The sequence below is a fragment of the Nasonia vitripennis genome, chromosome 5, assembly GCF_009193385.2.
Source record: "Nasonia vitripennis strain AsymCx chromosome 5, Nvit_psr_1.1, whole genome shotgun sequence".
Lineage (NCBI taxonomy): Eukaryota > Metazoa > Arthropoda > Insecta > Hymenoptera > Pteromalidae > Nasonia > Nasonia vitripennis.
Window position 1 is genome coordinate 22027094 of NC_045761.1, and position 14841 is coordinate 22041934.

Sequence of the window (14841 nt, forward strand, 5' to 3'; positions counted from 1 at the left end):
TTAAAGCTTAATTTTTTACTAATTTTTATTGATCATATTTTGAATCATTATAATTTGCGTGTGTCTTAAGGTTGGTCCTTTCAAATTTTGGGCCTTACAATTTTTCCATGCTTTTTTTAAGCTTACAATTATTTAAACGTGAATTAATTAGGCTTATTTAAGCATTGTTTTGGTTTTCGTTGCAAGCTTTGATTCGGGATATCAGTTCCAAAATCAATATACTGAGCTCATACCAATAGCTACTCCCACAACTGATTATTTAGTTTCTAACGCATCAGCTTTTCGAATTATCCATTCTATCATTCTCTTTTATTTATTTTCCCCGGCTGGTTTCGCCGATTCTCTTGAGGAAACATAAATTTATGGACCCTCCACCTAATGCCATAATGGCGAAATTGATTGGTGAAAATGAAAGATTTCAATTTGAGCATTTTTTTCAAGCTGGCAAGCAAAATTTATTACTTAAAATGAGATTAAATTTTACAGCAGAAATATGTCTTTTATTCAGTTTATACGTAAATAAATGAAAATAAAAAAGGCTTACATGGAATTCTACAAGAGGATTCCAAAAACACATTTCATCATTTGTGTGTGTATGAAAATAACGCCTGTTCCACGTTACAGATGTAATAGATCTTTGTACAATATGTATATCTTTTTTTTTTTTTTTAATTTACTTGGCAATGCGCTACTGTGTTATATTGAATCATGATTAAACAATATCAGCATCATGTAACTACAAGATAGAATCGCCCAGATCAATCAACATATACATATACTGTATGAGTTTTCAACAATTAACTTTTATATATAGCCAATATCTTAAGATTTCACATCAACTTACAATATATTCAGCTTAATACTTGAGTATTACGTACGATGTGTAACTCATGAAATCGCGGATTTCATTCCTTCAATGATCAAAACACTATGCAACCGCAATAAACATATAGACATCTTACTAAACAATAGCTTGGAATTATTTTTTGTTTATCGCCTAAATAAATACTATATAAATTAATGAGGATTTCGTGCCGGTATCGGCGGTCCCCCAGTTGATCTAGCTGGTACCGGTGGAGGTAGAAGTGGAGGAGGAATTTCCGGAGCCGGCAACGGAATATTATGTCTTAATGGTAATGGAGGAGGAATATTTTCTGCTTGATCTGCATAAGCTGTATGAGACGTTACACCAGCAGGAGTATTATCAGGTATCTCTTCGTAAATGGAACTATTAGGTACCGGTGGACTTGTCACTTCGGTTGGCGATATTCTCGGTGATAATTTTACATGAGACGGACTTGGTGTGTTTGACAAAACTGGTTGCGGTGGTCTCGCTGGAGGAAGTGGCCTTGGCGGTGGTTTGTGACCTTCGAAGCGTTGATTTTTCATAGACAAATTTTCCAATCTTCCAGCGATCAGATTCGATTGATTTTCTTCGCTCTCGTCTGTATTTTTGAAACTGTCGATTTCTCTCTCGATGCTCGAAACCCAATTTGGTGATTTTAACGTTAATTTGAGCTGATAACCGCAGATGGTCGTAAATCCTTTACGAGCTGCGGCCAGAGCGCTTTGCCCGTCTCTAAAAGTAATCCAAATCGTGTCATTAACGAATCGTACTAGTATTATTTCACCTATTTCAGATAGATCTTGTACAAGAGCGCTCATGAAGCTCTCATCGAAAACATTTTCTACTTCATCACAATCTTGATCCACGCATACAACTATCGTTCCATCTGGAGGGCCGAGATCTCTTATCACATCTCGGAAAACATTATCACGTTTTTCCTTATTAACACAGTGAACATCAATATCGATCACAGCTATAACAGGCCTATGATCACTTTGTTTTAATTCAGCTCTTCCGTAAAAAACTAACTTTCCAGGATTCCAGTCCGCTTCGGATTCTGAAAATCGAATCGTAAATTTGTCATCAATTAATCTGAAATAATATTTTGAAAACCATATTTTGAATTCGTCAACAAATAAATGACGAACCTATATCATGTATTAATTTTCGTCGCTTCCACAGAACTCGATCAGTCCAAGCGGGTTGACGACACTTCTCACTTGTATCGTAATCATCTGAGAAGAGGTCGTACTTGTAAGTAGGAGGAAACGTTATAGGACCTTCCGAGAAATTTTTGAAAACGTTTCCTTGATCTTGCTGCACCTAAAAGATAAGAAAATGAAATATTAATGAATGTGTTAGCTCTTACAAATGGTTCTAGAACGATAGGCGTATACATACTCTAAGTTGATCATACTGAAGAATTTCATCAAGTTCATTGCGTCTGATCAGTTCCTTCATATCTTCTTTATCCATGTCAACACGGTAATTAAAATCTCCGCACCAAAAAACGTAATCGTGAGCATTCAAGGTACGGCCCATTGGAAAAGCGACCTTTCTAGTGATCTCGGCATAATCAGCATTTCGCTCATTCACTTGCGATTGACCAGCCGCAAAGTGAGCGCAAACAAAACAAAATGACGTTGAGAACAGCACAAATCGAATAGCAACGGCGCCTTTGTTTCCGGTTGCTCCCCCGAGGCCAGTTTTCACACAGTCGACCGCAACATCTCTTAAGAAACCAACATGTTCAGGTCTTATGAAGACGTACAAGCACACGCCGACCAATTGCTGATAGGTGATAAGAACATATTCATGATCTCTGGATAAAACTTTCTGAAGTTCCTCTGCCCAGGCCCGAGCATTTTCGTGACTAGCTGCCATAATGTTGCTCGCGTTTAAGTCAACAATTTCTTCGAATCCAATTGCAAAAATATCGACAGGAGTATCGTCAGAATCATCCACGACTGCTGAAATAAATTTTCATATATCAAAATCACAAAACAAAAGAATACAATAACTAAAAAATATATATCTGATGACTCACTCGAATTAATCTTAGGTGCGTCAAGCAACCAATCCGACAAAGTTACGTCTTTGTAGACCACACTTCGAAAATGCTTTCCGCCATTAACATTATAAGTAGCAACGCCTATCCTAAGTGGTTTAGTATCAACGTACTCTTTGTAACGTTTGCACATTTCTCGTAAAATAGAAGGCTGCGCATGCAACATGTAGGGCGATAAAAGAAGTCTAGCTCTATCGGCGAGTTCTGTATTCAAAGTTGAACCAAGTAACAAAATATCCATAGCTTCTTGCTTGTTTGAATCCAAAAGATTATTCTGAATGGTTCTTGCAGCCGAACGAGCTCCGTCCATAAGTTTCGAACTTCCTTGAATGGCTCCAGTTCCGGCGTAAATCTTGCTAATCTCATTTCCATTATTGATCCACATTTGACGGAACACTTCGTCGAATCGCGAGATGATCTGCGCCTTTTCATTGAGCTTCAACAAAGCCAGCTGTTGTTTCAAAATTTCCAAGGCAAAGAACGTCTGGACGCAATTGGTCCGGTCGAGACAATCCAAACAATTGGTACGGATGGTTCCGACTTGCGAATTGATTACATCGTTTCCCATTGCATAGAACAGAGAAAAATCTTCCAAATACTTCAAGGTTCTCTCTTTCAACTTAGCCAAATTTTTCGTGTTTCCACCGCGACATTCCTGGTGATAGTCGAAAACAATATGCGCAACGTCGGCGGCGTGGACCGAAGCGTTATGGTGCGTTTGGAAAAGTTGACTCAGCACAGCTTCGCCTTCCTTACTTCCCACAAGACTCGAACCCAGTAAGTTAACGATCGCTTGTTTGCCGTAACGTCTCTTCAGTAAGTTCATGTGTCTGTTGAACGCTGGCGCAGAAGCTTCGAATCCGCGTGAAATCTTAATTTTGTGTGAACCAACTTGGATTCCTGGCTGTTCCCAAAACAGCGGTACAGATCCCCGGGTTTGCATGTAAGATGTCACCTCATTGTCTAAGTAAATTATCTGCTCGGTTTCAACAAAGTTAGCTACGTTTCCATCATCGTTGGTTCCTCGCACATTGAACCTGTGAACAGAATAGCGTTTATTTAATAAGTTATGAAATTTCTTAATTTTTTTTTGTCATACAATTAAATATTTGAAAAATTTACCTGGTTCCAGCCCTTTCACAGCTCAATCGAGAAATAACTACAGTTCTAGCCTGCCTGTGCCCTGCGTAAACACTCCTTATTTCTACACTGCCACACATAGCTTTCAATAACCAATAATCGGTATTGACTCCGAATCTCGAGAGGTGTATCTGCAGCATTCGATTCCTGAAGAGAAAGAGGATTCGAATTTAAAACGACCGCACTGTGATACTCTCGACGCTGATATAAATATAATTCAACAATCAAATTTTACCAGAAAAATCGTTTATCCGTATGGTCAGATATGTATCTTCGTTGTACGCTGAGTGTAATGTCCAAAGCTTCGTGTCCAGCAGCCGACCAGGAAAAGTAAAAGGTACCCGAATTCAGCACCTTTCTGACTTCGGCGATGCGGTCCTCGTTGCTGCTCTGATTGTGATGCAGAGGAATGAAGTTCGACTGCGTGATGCGGAAGACTTCCGAATCGTAAATCTTTCCAACGGAAAAACATCCCGTGACCATGACCAGATATAAAAATGTGTTTTCCCCGGAATTCAGCTGCAGTACGCCGAGGCATCCGTAAGCTTCCAATAGCTTTGTGTACTGGGTTTTGAGAGAGTCCGTTTCGTGAGCAGCTGCAAAAAACGTAAACGTGAATATTTATAAAAACGTAAACATGAATATTTATTTGAAACAATCGGCAATAATTAATTTCGATTCCCGAAAAAAAAAAAAATTAAAAAATAATGCTAATATTGCTGGTACCATTATTATAAGGGGGCCAAATATTTTATTCGTGATAATGGGTGATTATCACACAGAACATCAAATTTATCATCATATGATCTTATAAAAGGACAGATAGTTCAAGACTATACGATCCTATTATTATAGCTCAACCCCAATGACCAGATGACACAGTATATCATACAAAGGGACGTTGCGCCGTTGCGCGTCCGCACCTCGATATACGGATCCGACGCTCATACCGATCAATAAATAAAGTCCACTATAGCCGAGCCTATAAGTCCCATCTCCCCTTATATACACACTTATCTCGATTTTTCTTCGGGGCACCTATATAGCAGAGCCGCGAACAGAACATGCCACACGCAAATCAATAATACTGAACTTACGAAAGTACTGTATAACAATTGGTTATTGCCAGCGATGCTTTTGTTAATAACCTGCGTAGTTTGATTATTTGATTACTTTGGTGAGTTTGTGCTGTATAAGCGGATTATGAAATTGAAAAAAAAAAAATGTTGTTCAACAGTACAAAAATTTTAAAGCTGGAATTGGTAAATTAAATGAAACAGCATTGTATATTATGATATACGAAGTTCTGAGTGATATGGTAATGATGCTGTAGGGCCATTCGTATACTAAATAATGCAGTACACCCTACTTGATGTAATGAAACCCAAGAAAAATGAAATCAATAAGATCCTGGCTATATAGATGCTTTGTATTATGCATAAAAATCAATTATTTTATTTGAACTCAGTCTTATCTCCCAAAAAGATTAAATTAATGTCTCTTTATGAAGGTCAAAACAGTTTGAATAAAGGTATATCAATATAATGAAATTTTTAAAAAGGTTGCAAACTTGTTATTTTGAGCTTTGCATTGTTGAAGCGTAGTTGAGTATTTTTTCTTGTTTTTTGCAGATAACTTAGTGCTTATCATTATTCTATTCTGAGAAGCAATTGTTTCAAGTAGGTATACTTTGAAAAAAGTATAATACTGTGAATCATTTGAAAACAAAAGACTCATTGTAAAATTTGGTTGCAGTCATTTTACTATAATTCTGACAATATTTATTCTCACCATTGATGAATCTTTATAATTTTTTGTATCATTTAAACTGTATAAATTTTATCTGCTACATTGTATCAAACAAAATGAAAAGGTTTAAAGCTTGTATATAATGAATATTCGCACAAACTGTAACTAAGTTTATAAGCAACTTAAAAGTTATGCTCTTAGATTATCGCATTCTTGGAATAGTGTACAACCCTTGAATCATAGATCTGTGACCCTGATGAGGTTGTGCTCTTTACTTGTTACTTTATACATATAGGTTGCAAACTTATCATCATTATTGAGGTTTTTATCATATTTCTCATAAAAAAAAGACTGATTTTCAAAGTTTACCTACACTTAAAAAGCAGATTTAATGTTTACATTAATATACCAGCAATTCAAAAGACAGATATGCAAAAATAGTGGCAAAGTAGCACATATTGCACAGTAGGTTGAGGCTAAGTTATACATTTTGTTTTATAAAATTATTGTTGCCCTAGATAGGTTGAATAAGCTCTAATACAAGCAATGAATAGTCTCTCATCAAATATATTATCTCATGTGTCATTTAAGATATACAATATATAAAATCATTTATCAAGTTTGGTTACGCCCACTTGTTATACTATCCTACATGATTTTAAATGATTTACTTTGAAATGGTTTCAAATGGCTCCTTTGAAAATTTTTGTATAAATTTTCCTTTGTAGAGTGCAGTTTAAGAAAAATCATTTATATTTTACAATAAAAAATCATTATTACTTATAAAAATAAACTTGATTTAGTTGACTAAGAGAATAGATTCTACTCACAAAATATATAGAAATATAAGGCAAAAGCAAACAATAATCGCTGAAAAATAGTTATTGAAATTGCTCATAACCAAATAAACTGTACTTACTCAATACAGCCACAGCTTGAGATTCAAAAAGGAGTGTTTCACTGTAATTCCTGTGTTCCATTATAATCGAGTATGGATTTGGTGGTTTTAATTTTTCATATACACGGAAGAATTTTCCCATCGCCATGATGAACGTTGATTAAAAATATATTCCTTGGATTCAAAGATATATTTATCTACAATTTGCACCTAATTTATGTACACATATCCGCCTACTTTGCTGCCATTTATCAAGTAATTTAATGATGATCATACACATTAAATATCTAATGACTTGAAATAACTTGATTATAACTTATTTCATCTGCAAAGTTGATCACTTATTTTTGATAAATCGATAAACATTATCACTCGTGTCACTCGGTTTCTTGTTTCTTATAGGCATAATACTTGACTTATTGACAGTTTGTACATTATTTTTGAAATTTGCCTATCGAAATGTCAATAATTCTTTGGCAGGCGGTAAATCCAGAAGTCGTATTTACAAAATATATCTACACTATGTATGACGTACTCACTGTGGGTGTGTTCAGATTGTTGAAAAGGTCTGTTCTCTAAAATCGATCCGATACGAAATCTATAGTCAGTAAGTCGAAGGACAATGTAGCCATAATAACTGCATACAGACGCGCCATGTTCAATTTCGCTCGTATATATAGATATACGCAAGAAATGAATTGCACACCTGTAAATGGCACATCCAATCACGGCAGAAGCGATTATTTTAAAATGATGAAAAAAAATGGTTCTACTGCATTTCGATCATTTTCTAGATAATTTTTATGAATAAAGTGGTTTCAGAGTAGAGGGTTGTAGGAATTATTGTTATGACAATCACAAGTAATTACTTAAACGTAATTTTATATCTATACATAATTAACAATGTGTTTGAGAATACATAAAAATATTTATTTCAATTTTTTTGTAGCAGCTATCGCATTTTCATTTGCAATCATTTGAAATTCTTGGAACCTTTGCGATATCCTTTGATTCATCTTCAAGTATTTTTCCATACAATTCAAAGTACATTTCTCTTCCTTTGTTTGAACATCACGACTGTTGAAATCCATTATGCAGTCAGTGAAACAAATTTCTGATAACTTATTGTACGATGTCAAAAATTCCCGGAACTGTAACAAAAATTTAAAATATACTTTTTGTACATTGATAAAAATATTTGACGGATTGAATGATTTATAAATTATATACTTACGGATTTGATTTGCTCTGAATCAACATCAGTAGGTAGCTGCATGATTGGATTTTTGCTAGTTTTTGTAGTTACTTTTTAAATGATATTTTAATCAATTCCTCCTGTAATATGTAGACTCTCGAGTGACAATTCAGTTTAAATCCTTGTGGTATTTAAGAATTAATGCCATCGATCTGAAGAATGAGCATTTCCAAATATAATGTATGTTTATTTTTCTAAAAAATACATAAAATCCATTACGTACATCGTTAATAAAAAATTTGAAATAAACATATTTAGAAATACAAAACCATTAAATCATTAAATATTATCGTAAAATGAGACTTCACTCAAATAAATTGCTCATTATTGTGTTTACAAATTCATTCCCTACTTTTTACATAATCTATTCAATTTTTTTGCTCTTTACTGTTAAACTGGAGAATGACAATACATAAGTTTAAAACTTGACTAAATTTGGATATAAATGAATAAGAAACACCGAGTCTCAAGAATAAAAAACAAAAAGAAAATAAGAAAATATTCATAAATACCCAAGATATTAAGGTTAGTATCTCACGTTGTAAACCATCAGATGATAGTGTAAGAGCAGACAATAAAAAAACAGGCTGATGGAAGACTAGACAGAATGGAATACTTACGTTTACGATGCGACCAGAGCACCGTTGCGTCGGCGGCGGATGCGAGGATAACCTAAAAACGGCCATTTCCAGTCCAAATTCACCGAATCCCCGAGCGAGTCTCTTGCGGTTTACTTCGCACTGTACGGTACTACAACTCAAGCTGATGCCGGACAGTGTCACGCAGGAGAGTGACAGTGTTGATTTTGAAGAGCCCTCTCTTTTTCTATAACAAAGCTGTGATTATAAATATTTCCAACATGAATATCACTTCCGCAGGTAATTTATAAAATAAACTTTATTAATTTATGACGTAAAACTGAGAAAAGTATTCTTGTTTAGCGTACTACTATTTACTTCTACAATGATTTGCATATTTCAGTTTCCTTAACCTCAGTTTTTTTTCGTTTATAGAGTTTTAAAGTATAATTAGCGAAAATTCTTGGATACTATTTAAAATATTAAGTTATCGCTATAATTACATACATTTGCGCACGTATTTTTACAGCTGGTATAATATCCTTGCTGGATGAGCCGATGCCAGAGCTGAAGGTCTTCGCCCTCAAAAAATTGGATATGATAGTTGATGAATTCTGGCCAGAAATTTCGGAAGCAATTACGAAAATGTAAATATGAGAACTTTCTTGGATGTTCTATATCAGATTCTAATCTGAAGATAAGTAATTTATCTCGATAAATGTTATCAAATCTTAATGTTATTAAAATTTTTCAGTGAAATTCTCCATGAGGATAGAAACTTCAACCATCATGAACTTGCTGCTTTAGTGGCCAGCAAAGTCTATTATCACCTTGGAAGTTTTGAAGACTCGTTAACTTACGCTCTGGGTGCTGGGGAACTTTTTGATGTCAATGCTCGTAATGAATATGTTGATACAACTATTGGTATGTTTGAGAATTATAGTATGATGTAATTAAAGTTTATATTGTTAAAATTAATAATTATTCTTATTTCAGCAAAATGCATTGATTTTTATACTCAGCAACGAGTTCTTGAGGTTGAAAAAAAGTTACCCGCTAACCATAAGGGAATTGATCCCAGATTAGAGGGTATTGTCAACCGAATGTTTCAAAGATGCTTAGATGACAATCAATATCGGCAAGCTTTGGGACTTGCTCTTGAAACTCGAAGAATGGATATTTTTGAAGCAGCCATTATGCAATCGGTAAGACTTTGCTTTTGATTGCAATAATAATACGCTATGAATTTTATAACTTTATTCATATTTCTACTTTTAGGATGATGTCAGTGGCATGCTATCCTATGCTTTCCAAGTTGTCATGAGCCTCATACAAAATCGAGGATTCAGAAATACTGTACTTCGCTGTTTAGTTGGCTTATATAAAAATTTAACTACTCCAGATTATGTCAGTATGTGCCAATGTCTTATATTTTTGGATGACGCCTTAGCTGTAGCTGAACTTTTAGATAGACTTAGTAAAGGTTCTCAAGACTGCACTCTTATGGCTTATCAAATTGCATTTGATCTGTACGAGTCGGCGACGCAACAATTTCTTGGCCGTGTATTACAAGCTTTAAGAGCTACAGCACCTATTCCAGGAGCCCTTATGGTGAAGGCTATTGTTAAGCCAACATCCACACCAATCACCTCTCAAGAAAATGTGGAAGTACCAGTGGAGGCAGCAGACAACAGTACAACTGATTCCAAAAAAGTTGAGAAAAAAGAAGAACGTAGTGTTGAAAGCTTGGTAATTTTCTTCTTCATAATTTTCACTTCTCCAAAGATTCTTTATGTTTATACCCGAAATAACAATTCTATTTCAGAATGCTGAAGAGCGTGAGCAGCAAAATCGCGTAGATGCTTTATCGAAAATTCTGGGAGGCGAAATTTCTATTGATTTGCATTTACAATTTTTGATTCGCAGTAATCATACCGACATGCTTATTTTAAAAAATACAAAAGATGCTATCAGAGTATCGATATGCCACACAGCTACTGTCATTGCTAATGCATTCATGCATTCAGGTACCACTAGTGATCAGTTCTTGAGGTAACAAATTCATTTCATGGTTATATCGATAACTGTTTTTTACGCATTTGATTTTATTTTTATTATTGTTCTTTCAGAGACAACTTGGAATGGCTAGCTCGGGCTACAAATTGGGCCAAGCTAACAGCTACTGCTTCTCTTGGTGTAATTCATAGAGGTCACGAACAAGAAGCTTTGGCCCTAATGCAGTCATACTTACCCAGAGATACTGGAGCAGGTGCAGGATACTCAGAAGGTGGCGGTTTATATGCCTTAGGTCTTATTCACGCTAATCACGGAGCAGCTATTACTGATTATTTGTTAGGCCAACTAAAGGACGCACAAAATGAGGTTTCTATCGCGTTTATTTACGGCTAAAACTAAGATTAATATAAATTACATTAAAGCTTCTTTTTTTTATAGATGGTCAGACATGGAGGTTGCCTTGGTTTAGGTTTAGCTGCTATGGGTTCTCATAGGCAAGACGTCTACGAACAATTGAAATTCAATCTCTATCAAGACGATGCAGTAACTGGAGAAGCTGCTGGCATAGCTATGGGAATGGTGATGTTGGGTTCAAAGCAGAGCCAAGCAATTGAAGACATGGTTGCGGTAATTACATTAAACTTTATTCTTTTAATTAATATACATAAAACTTTTTGCGTATTTTAAAATTTGCAATCATTTCTTTGTAGTATGCTCAAGAAACGCAGCACGAAAAGATTTTACGAGGTTTAGCTGTAGGAATAGCTTTCACGATGTACGGCCGACTTGAGGAAGCAGATCCTCTCGTAAGTTCGCTCAGTGCTGACAAGGATCCCATACTTCGTAGAAGTGGAATGTATACATTGGCGATGGCTTATTGCGGTACTGGAAATAATCAAGCTATTCGGAAACTTCTACACGTTGCTGTAAGAATACTTTTTTCTTAACTTTACCGTTGATTTTGTTCATACGCTTTAGGCCAATAAATACTATATACTCATCCCCATGTTTTCTTGGAAATTAAAAAAATTTGTATCATGCTTTGTCGTAGGTATCAGATGTGAACGATGACGTAAGACGTGCAGCTGTCACTGGTCTTGGATTCCTGCTGTTCAGGTGAGTCAACGATTTTTCGTTAAATGATTGCCACAACATAAAAATTTGACAAACCATTTTCTAAAAACTTTATTAAAAATACTGTAAAAGAATGCATTAAATAGTGAACTTGAGTATCCAAACCAAGTAACAATATCGATTAATTGATCGCTTATCCATTTCTGGCAATCGTGGCAAATTGCAGGTAAAGTATTAACTATGAAAAAGGGGGCCCACAAAATTACAAATGTAAAGAATACAATTCCAAGCACTTTTGTAGCTTTTTGTTCAAATTGATAAATCTTCCCAAATCGACGAATTTCCGACAGTGTTAAATCTTTGTTGCAATTGGCAACATTTCTAGATGAATCAATAGCGTCAAAACTTTTGCGCTTTTTTAAATTGATTATAGCTGAATTAAAATTTCCTGTAACAAAAAAAAACGTTTAATATAACTTTCACCACGCTTTGAAAATTTTCGGCTCTCGATTTAAATGTTTCAAAATCGATTAACAGATAATTTAAAAAATACCTGATACTTTATTAATGTTTCTTATTTTTTCGGTTAAGAGCTTGACAGTTAAACTGTAGGTTAAAAACATAACTACTAATGGAATATAAAACGATATAATACTGCCTATCAACTTGTATAGTGGATTTGATATTTGGCACACACCCTCGATCAATACGGAATTACTATCCTGAAAAAAGATTACACAATCTATATATTTATTCAATTGCTCATATAGAGATAGATAATTTATATATTATATTCTCGATTTTTTGCTTTAGGAGTCCTGAACAATGCCCAAGTGTGGTATCGTTATTGGCCGAAAGTTACAACCCTCACGTCCGGTACGGTGCTGCTATGGCACTGGGTATCGCATGTGCAGGAACAGGGTTGAAAGAAGCAATAAGTCTGCTAGACCCGATGACTAACGATCCGGTCAACTTCGTACGTCAAGGTGCACTCATCGCTTCCGCTATGATTCTTATTCAACAGACTGAGGCCACTTGTCCTAGAGTTAAGGACTTTAGAGCCCTTTATGCTAAGGTCATTATTGACAAACACGAGGATCACATGGCTAAATTTGGAGCCATTCTTGCTCAGGGTATTATTGACGCAGGTAAGGATCGTATCTTACTTACGATTCATGCCCATAAGTTGATTCAAATGATGCTAATGCTTTATGTTCTTAATTATTTCAGGTGGACGTAACGTAACTGTTTCGCTCCAGTCCCGCACAGGTCATACGAACATGTTAGCAGTCGTCGGTGCTCTCGTATTTACTCAGTATTGGTACTGGTATCCATTGGCACATTGTTTGGCATTAGCTTTCACTCCAACGTGTTTGATCGCTTTGAACGCTCAGTTGAAGATGCCGAAGCTCGAATTGAAATCAAATGCTAAACCAAGCACGTATGCGTACCCAGCACCTCTTGAAGAGAAGAAACGCGAGGAACGCGAAAAGGTGACCACCGCAGTTCTCAGCATAGCTGCAAGAGCTAGGAGGCGAGAGTCCGAACGCCGTGCTCGCGATTCTCACGAGAAAATGGATGTGGTAAGTTGGAAAAGCTATTATTTTATATACTTTACTTTATATACTAGACTAGTTGGAACTTTACGTTACGTTATTTACCATTCTAGGACCCACCTACTGCTTCGGAAAGCAAAGATACTGTGGAAGTTAAAGATGAAAAGAAGCCGAAAGAGAAAGATGAGAAAGACAGCAAGGACAAGAAAAAGGAAGATGGTGCTGACAAAAATGAAAAAGAGAAGGAAAGAGAGAAGAAGGAGGTAGAGCCTAGTTATGAGATTCTTCAAAATCCGGCACGAGTTTTACGACAGCAACTGAAAGTCCTTACGCTGGTTGAAGACAGTGTTTATAAACCAGTGAAAGATTTACAAATTGGCGGTATTGTCATGGTCAAGCATGCTCAAGCTGACAAGGAGGAAGAGTTGGTTGAACCAGTGGCCGGTAAGTTTTGTTAAGTAATGAAGCGCACCGTAACGCGACCCCAGGGGTGTCGTTCAAACAAACATTTCTTTTTTTTAGCTTTTGGTCCTAAACCTGATGAAGAAAAGGAAACTGAAGCTCCGGAGCCATTTGAATTTAACGAGGAATAAAAACTCGTACTTTCTAGGCTATAAACATCTACAATATCATTGTTTATTTTATACTGTAAAATTTATTCAACGCACTATACAATAATGAATAAATCGATTTGCAATGCGATCTTCTAGCTAATATTTTCTAATTGTACTATATCATAAAATTGCGTAAATGTAATAAAATTAATTATAAAATAATATTAAATTTTATGTTACCTTTACATACATGAGACTCACAGGAAGACTCATAGTTATACTGAGCAACCAAACCAAGGCTATCTTTAATATCATTCGTAATTTGGTTTTATGCAGTCCGAATTTGAAGGGATAACGAAGACTGAGATATCTATCAATACTTATAGCACATAAATGCATAATACTTGAGGTGCAAAATAATACATCTAAACAGGTCCAAATTAGGCAATAAACGGAATGCAGGGGAAAGTATCCTACAAAAAATGGCAGATTTTAGTATGAAGCAAAAGACATGATGAGCAAATTTGATTTATCTTACCTTTAATAAATTTAAGAATACTGAGTGGCATGACAAACAAAGCCACCATGAGATCAGTAATTGCAAGACTCATCAGGAAATAGTTCGTTATGTTTCGTAGACGTTTCTCTAATATGATAGCTAAACAAACAAAAATGTTGCCTATCACTGTCCCTAGTAGTATTAACAACGGAATTAATATCCACAAAAAATCAATCACATTTTTCATTTTTATTAAGAACTAATTTGAAGTAAAAAATCGCTTTCAACCAAGAACTTTGAATGGTCAAATAATAAGTTTATAAATTTCACTTCGCACATGGAACTGGTGCGTCTTCCTCGTTAGTTTCTGCCTCAATGCTGCTTTTGAAATCTCACGCAAATATCGCTGTTAGTCGACGTAAAGCGTAAACTTTACATAAATCTATGTCTAAACATTTCTGAATATTGGCGAAACATTCCAATAATAGAATATAAAAATAGGCGTAGAACTATTTTAAATTTGGCAAAGGTTTTGGGTAAAAAAAACACTAAATGGATGGTCATTCAAGAAAGTGTTGTAAACTTATGAACGTGAAAAAAAAACATA

General features: G+C 35.4%; 4 protein-coding genes across 11 annotated transcripts; 1 reads left to right on the forward strand and 3 right to left on the reverse strand.

The window, feature by feature from the left end:
• Window positions 1–7: 7 nt before the first annotated feature.
• LOC100123980 (synaptojanin-1) lies at window positions 8–7290 on the reverse strand. 2 transcript variants are annotated; one of them, XM_031931463.2, is made up of 7 exons: window positions 6724–7245; window positions 4291–4651; window positions 4038–4202; window positions 2895–3952; window positions 2249–2817; window positions 1996–2170; window positions 8–1904 (listed from the first exon to the last, which is right to left on the reverse strand). In XM_031931463.2, the coding sequence occupies exons 1-7, from the start codon at window positions 6848–6850 to the stop codon at window positions 1018–1020; spliced, it is 3342 nt and encodes a 1113-aa protein (XP_031787323.1). In that variant the 5' UTR covers window positions 6851–7245; the 3' UTR covers window positions 8–1017. The 2 variants fall into 2 exon arrangements, with proteins under 2 accessions (XP_031787323.1, XP_031787324.1); XM_031931464.2 differs by having other exon boundaries at window positions 479–1904; window positions 2249–2814; window positions 6724–7290.
• A 274-nt stretch (window positions 7291–7564) lies between these two features.
• On the reverse strand, window positions 7565–8914 carry LOC100115021 (mitochondrial import inner membrane translocase subunit Tim9). Of its 7 annotated transcripts, XM_031931468.2 has the most exons (4): window positions 8470–8570; window positions 8227–8352; window positions 7937–8151; window positions 7565–7853 (listed from the first exon to the last, which is right to left on the reverse strand). In XM_031931468.2, the coding sequence occupies exons 3-4, from the start codon at window positions 7976–7978 to the stop codon at window positions 7632–7634; spliced, it is 264 nt and encodes an 87-aa protein (XP_031787328.1). In that variant the 5' UTR covers window positions 7979–8151; window positions 8227–8352; window positions 8470–8570; the 3' UTR covers window positions 7565–7631. The 7 variants fall into 7 exon arrangements, with proteins under 7 accessions (XP_031787328.1, XP_008207419.1, XP_008207420.1 ...); XM_008209197.4 differs by lacking the exons at window positions 8227–8352; window positions 8470–8570 and adding an exon at window positions 8578–8914 and having other exon boundaries at window positions 7937–8109; XM_008209198.4 differs by lacking the exons at window positions 8227–8352; window positions 8470–8570 and adding an exon at window positions 8578–8699.
• LOC100114985 (26S proteasome non-ATPase regulatory subunit 1) lies at window positions 8516–13890 on the forward strand. The gene is made up of 14 exons (XM_008209200.4): window positions 8516–8835; window positions 9065–9182; window positions 9290–9459; window positions 9532–9740; window positions 9814–10284; window positions 10361–10587; window positions 10665–10917; window positions 10990–11178; window positions 11262–11477; window positions 11603–11667; window positions 12439–12773; window positions 12856–13208; window positions 13295–13625; window positions 13704–13890. The coding sequence occupies exons 1-14, from the start codon at window positions 8817–8819 to the stop codon at window positions 13772–13774; spliced, it is 3027 nt and encodes a 1008-aa protein (XP_008207422.1). The 5' UTR covers window positions 8516–8816; the 3' UTR covers window positions 13775–13890.
• LOC107981124 (5-hydroxytryptamine receptor 2B-like) lies at window positions 13831–14807 on the reverse strand. The gene is made up of 2 exons (XM_031931467.2): window positions 14274–14807; window positions 13831–14208 (listed from the first exon to the last, which is right to left on the reverse strand). Exons 1-2 carry the CDS (start codon window positions 14479–14481, stop codon window positions 13967–13969), a joined length of 450 nt encoding a protein of 149 aa, XP_031787327.1. The 5' UTR covers window positions 14482–14807; the 3' UTR covers window positions 13831–13966.
• Window positions 14808–14841: the final 34 nt, after the last annotated feature.

Bases quoted from the DNA above. Each gene is read 5' to 3' on its own strand.
- LOC100123980 (XM_031931463.2), bottom strand. From the start codon at position 6,850: ATGGCGATGGGAAAATTCTTCCGTGTATATGAAAAATTAAAACCACCA. The intron at 4,203-4,290 runs GTAAAATTTGAT...CTTTCTCTTCAG, and splicing joins ACGGATAAACGATTTTTCTG to GAATCGAATGCTGCAGATAC. The intron at 3,953-4,037 runs GTAAATTTTTCA...TTCTGTTCACAG, and splicing joins TGTGAAAGGGCTGGAACCAG to GTTCAATGTGCGAGGAACCA.
- LOC107981124 (XM_031931467.2), bottom strand. From the start codon at position 14,481: ATGAAAAATGTGATTGATTTTTTGTGGATATTAATTCCGTTGTTAATA. The intron at 14,209-14,273 runs GTAAGATAAATC...CATTTTTTGTAG, and splicing joins TATTCTTAAATTTATTAAAG to GATACTTTCCCCTGCATTCC.
- LOC100114985 (XM_008209200.4), top strand. The intron at 10,918-10,989 runs GTTTCTATCGCG...TTTTTTTTATAG, and splicing joins TAAAGGACGCACAAAATGAG to ATGGTCAGACATGGAGGTTG. The intron at 11,478-11,602 runs GTAAGAATACTT...GCTTTGTCGTAG, and splicing joins GGAAACTTCTACACGTTGCT to GTATCAGATGTGAACGATGA.
- LOC100115021 (XM_008209197.4), bottom strand. From the start codon at position 7,978: ATGCAGCTACCTACTGATGTTGATTCAGAGCAAATCAAATCC. The intron at 7,854-7,936 runs GTAAGTATATAA...TTTTTGTTACAG, and splicing joins ATTCAGAGCAAATCAAATCC to TTCCGGGAATTTTTGACATC.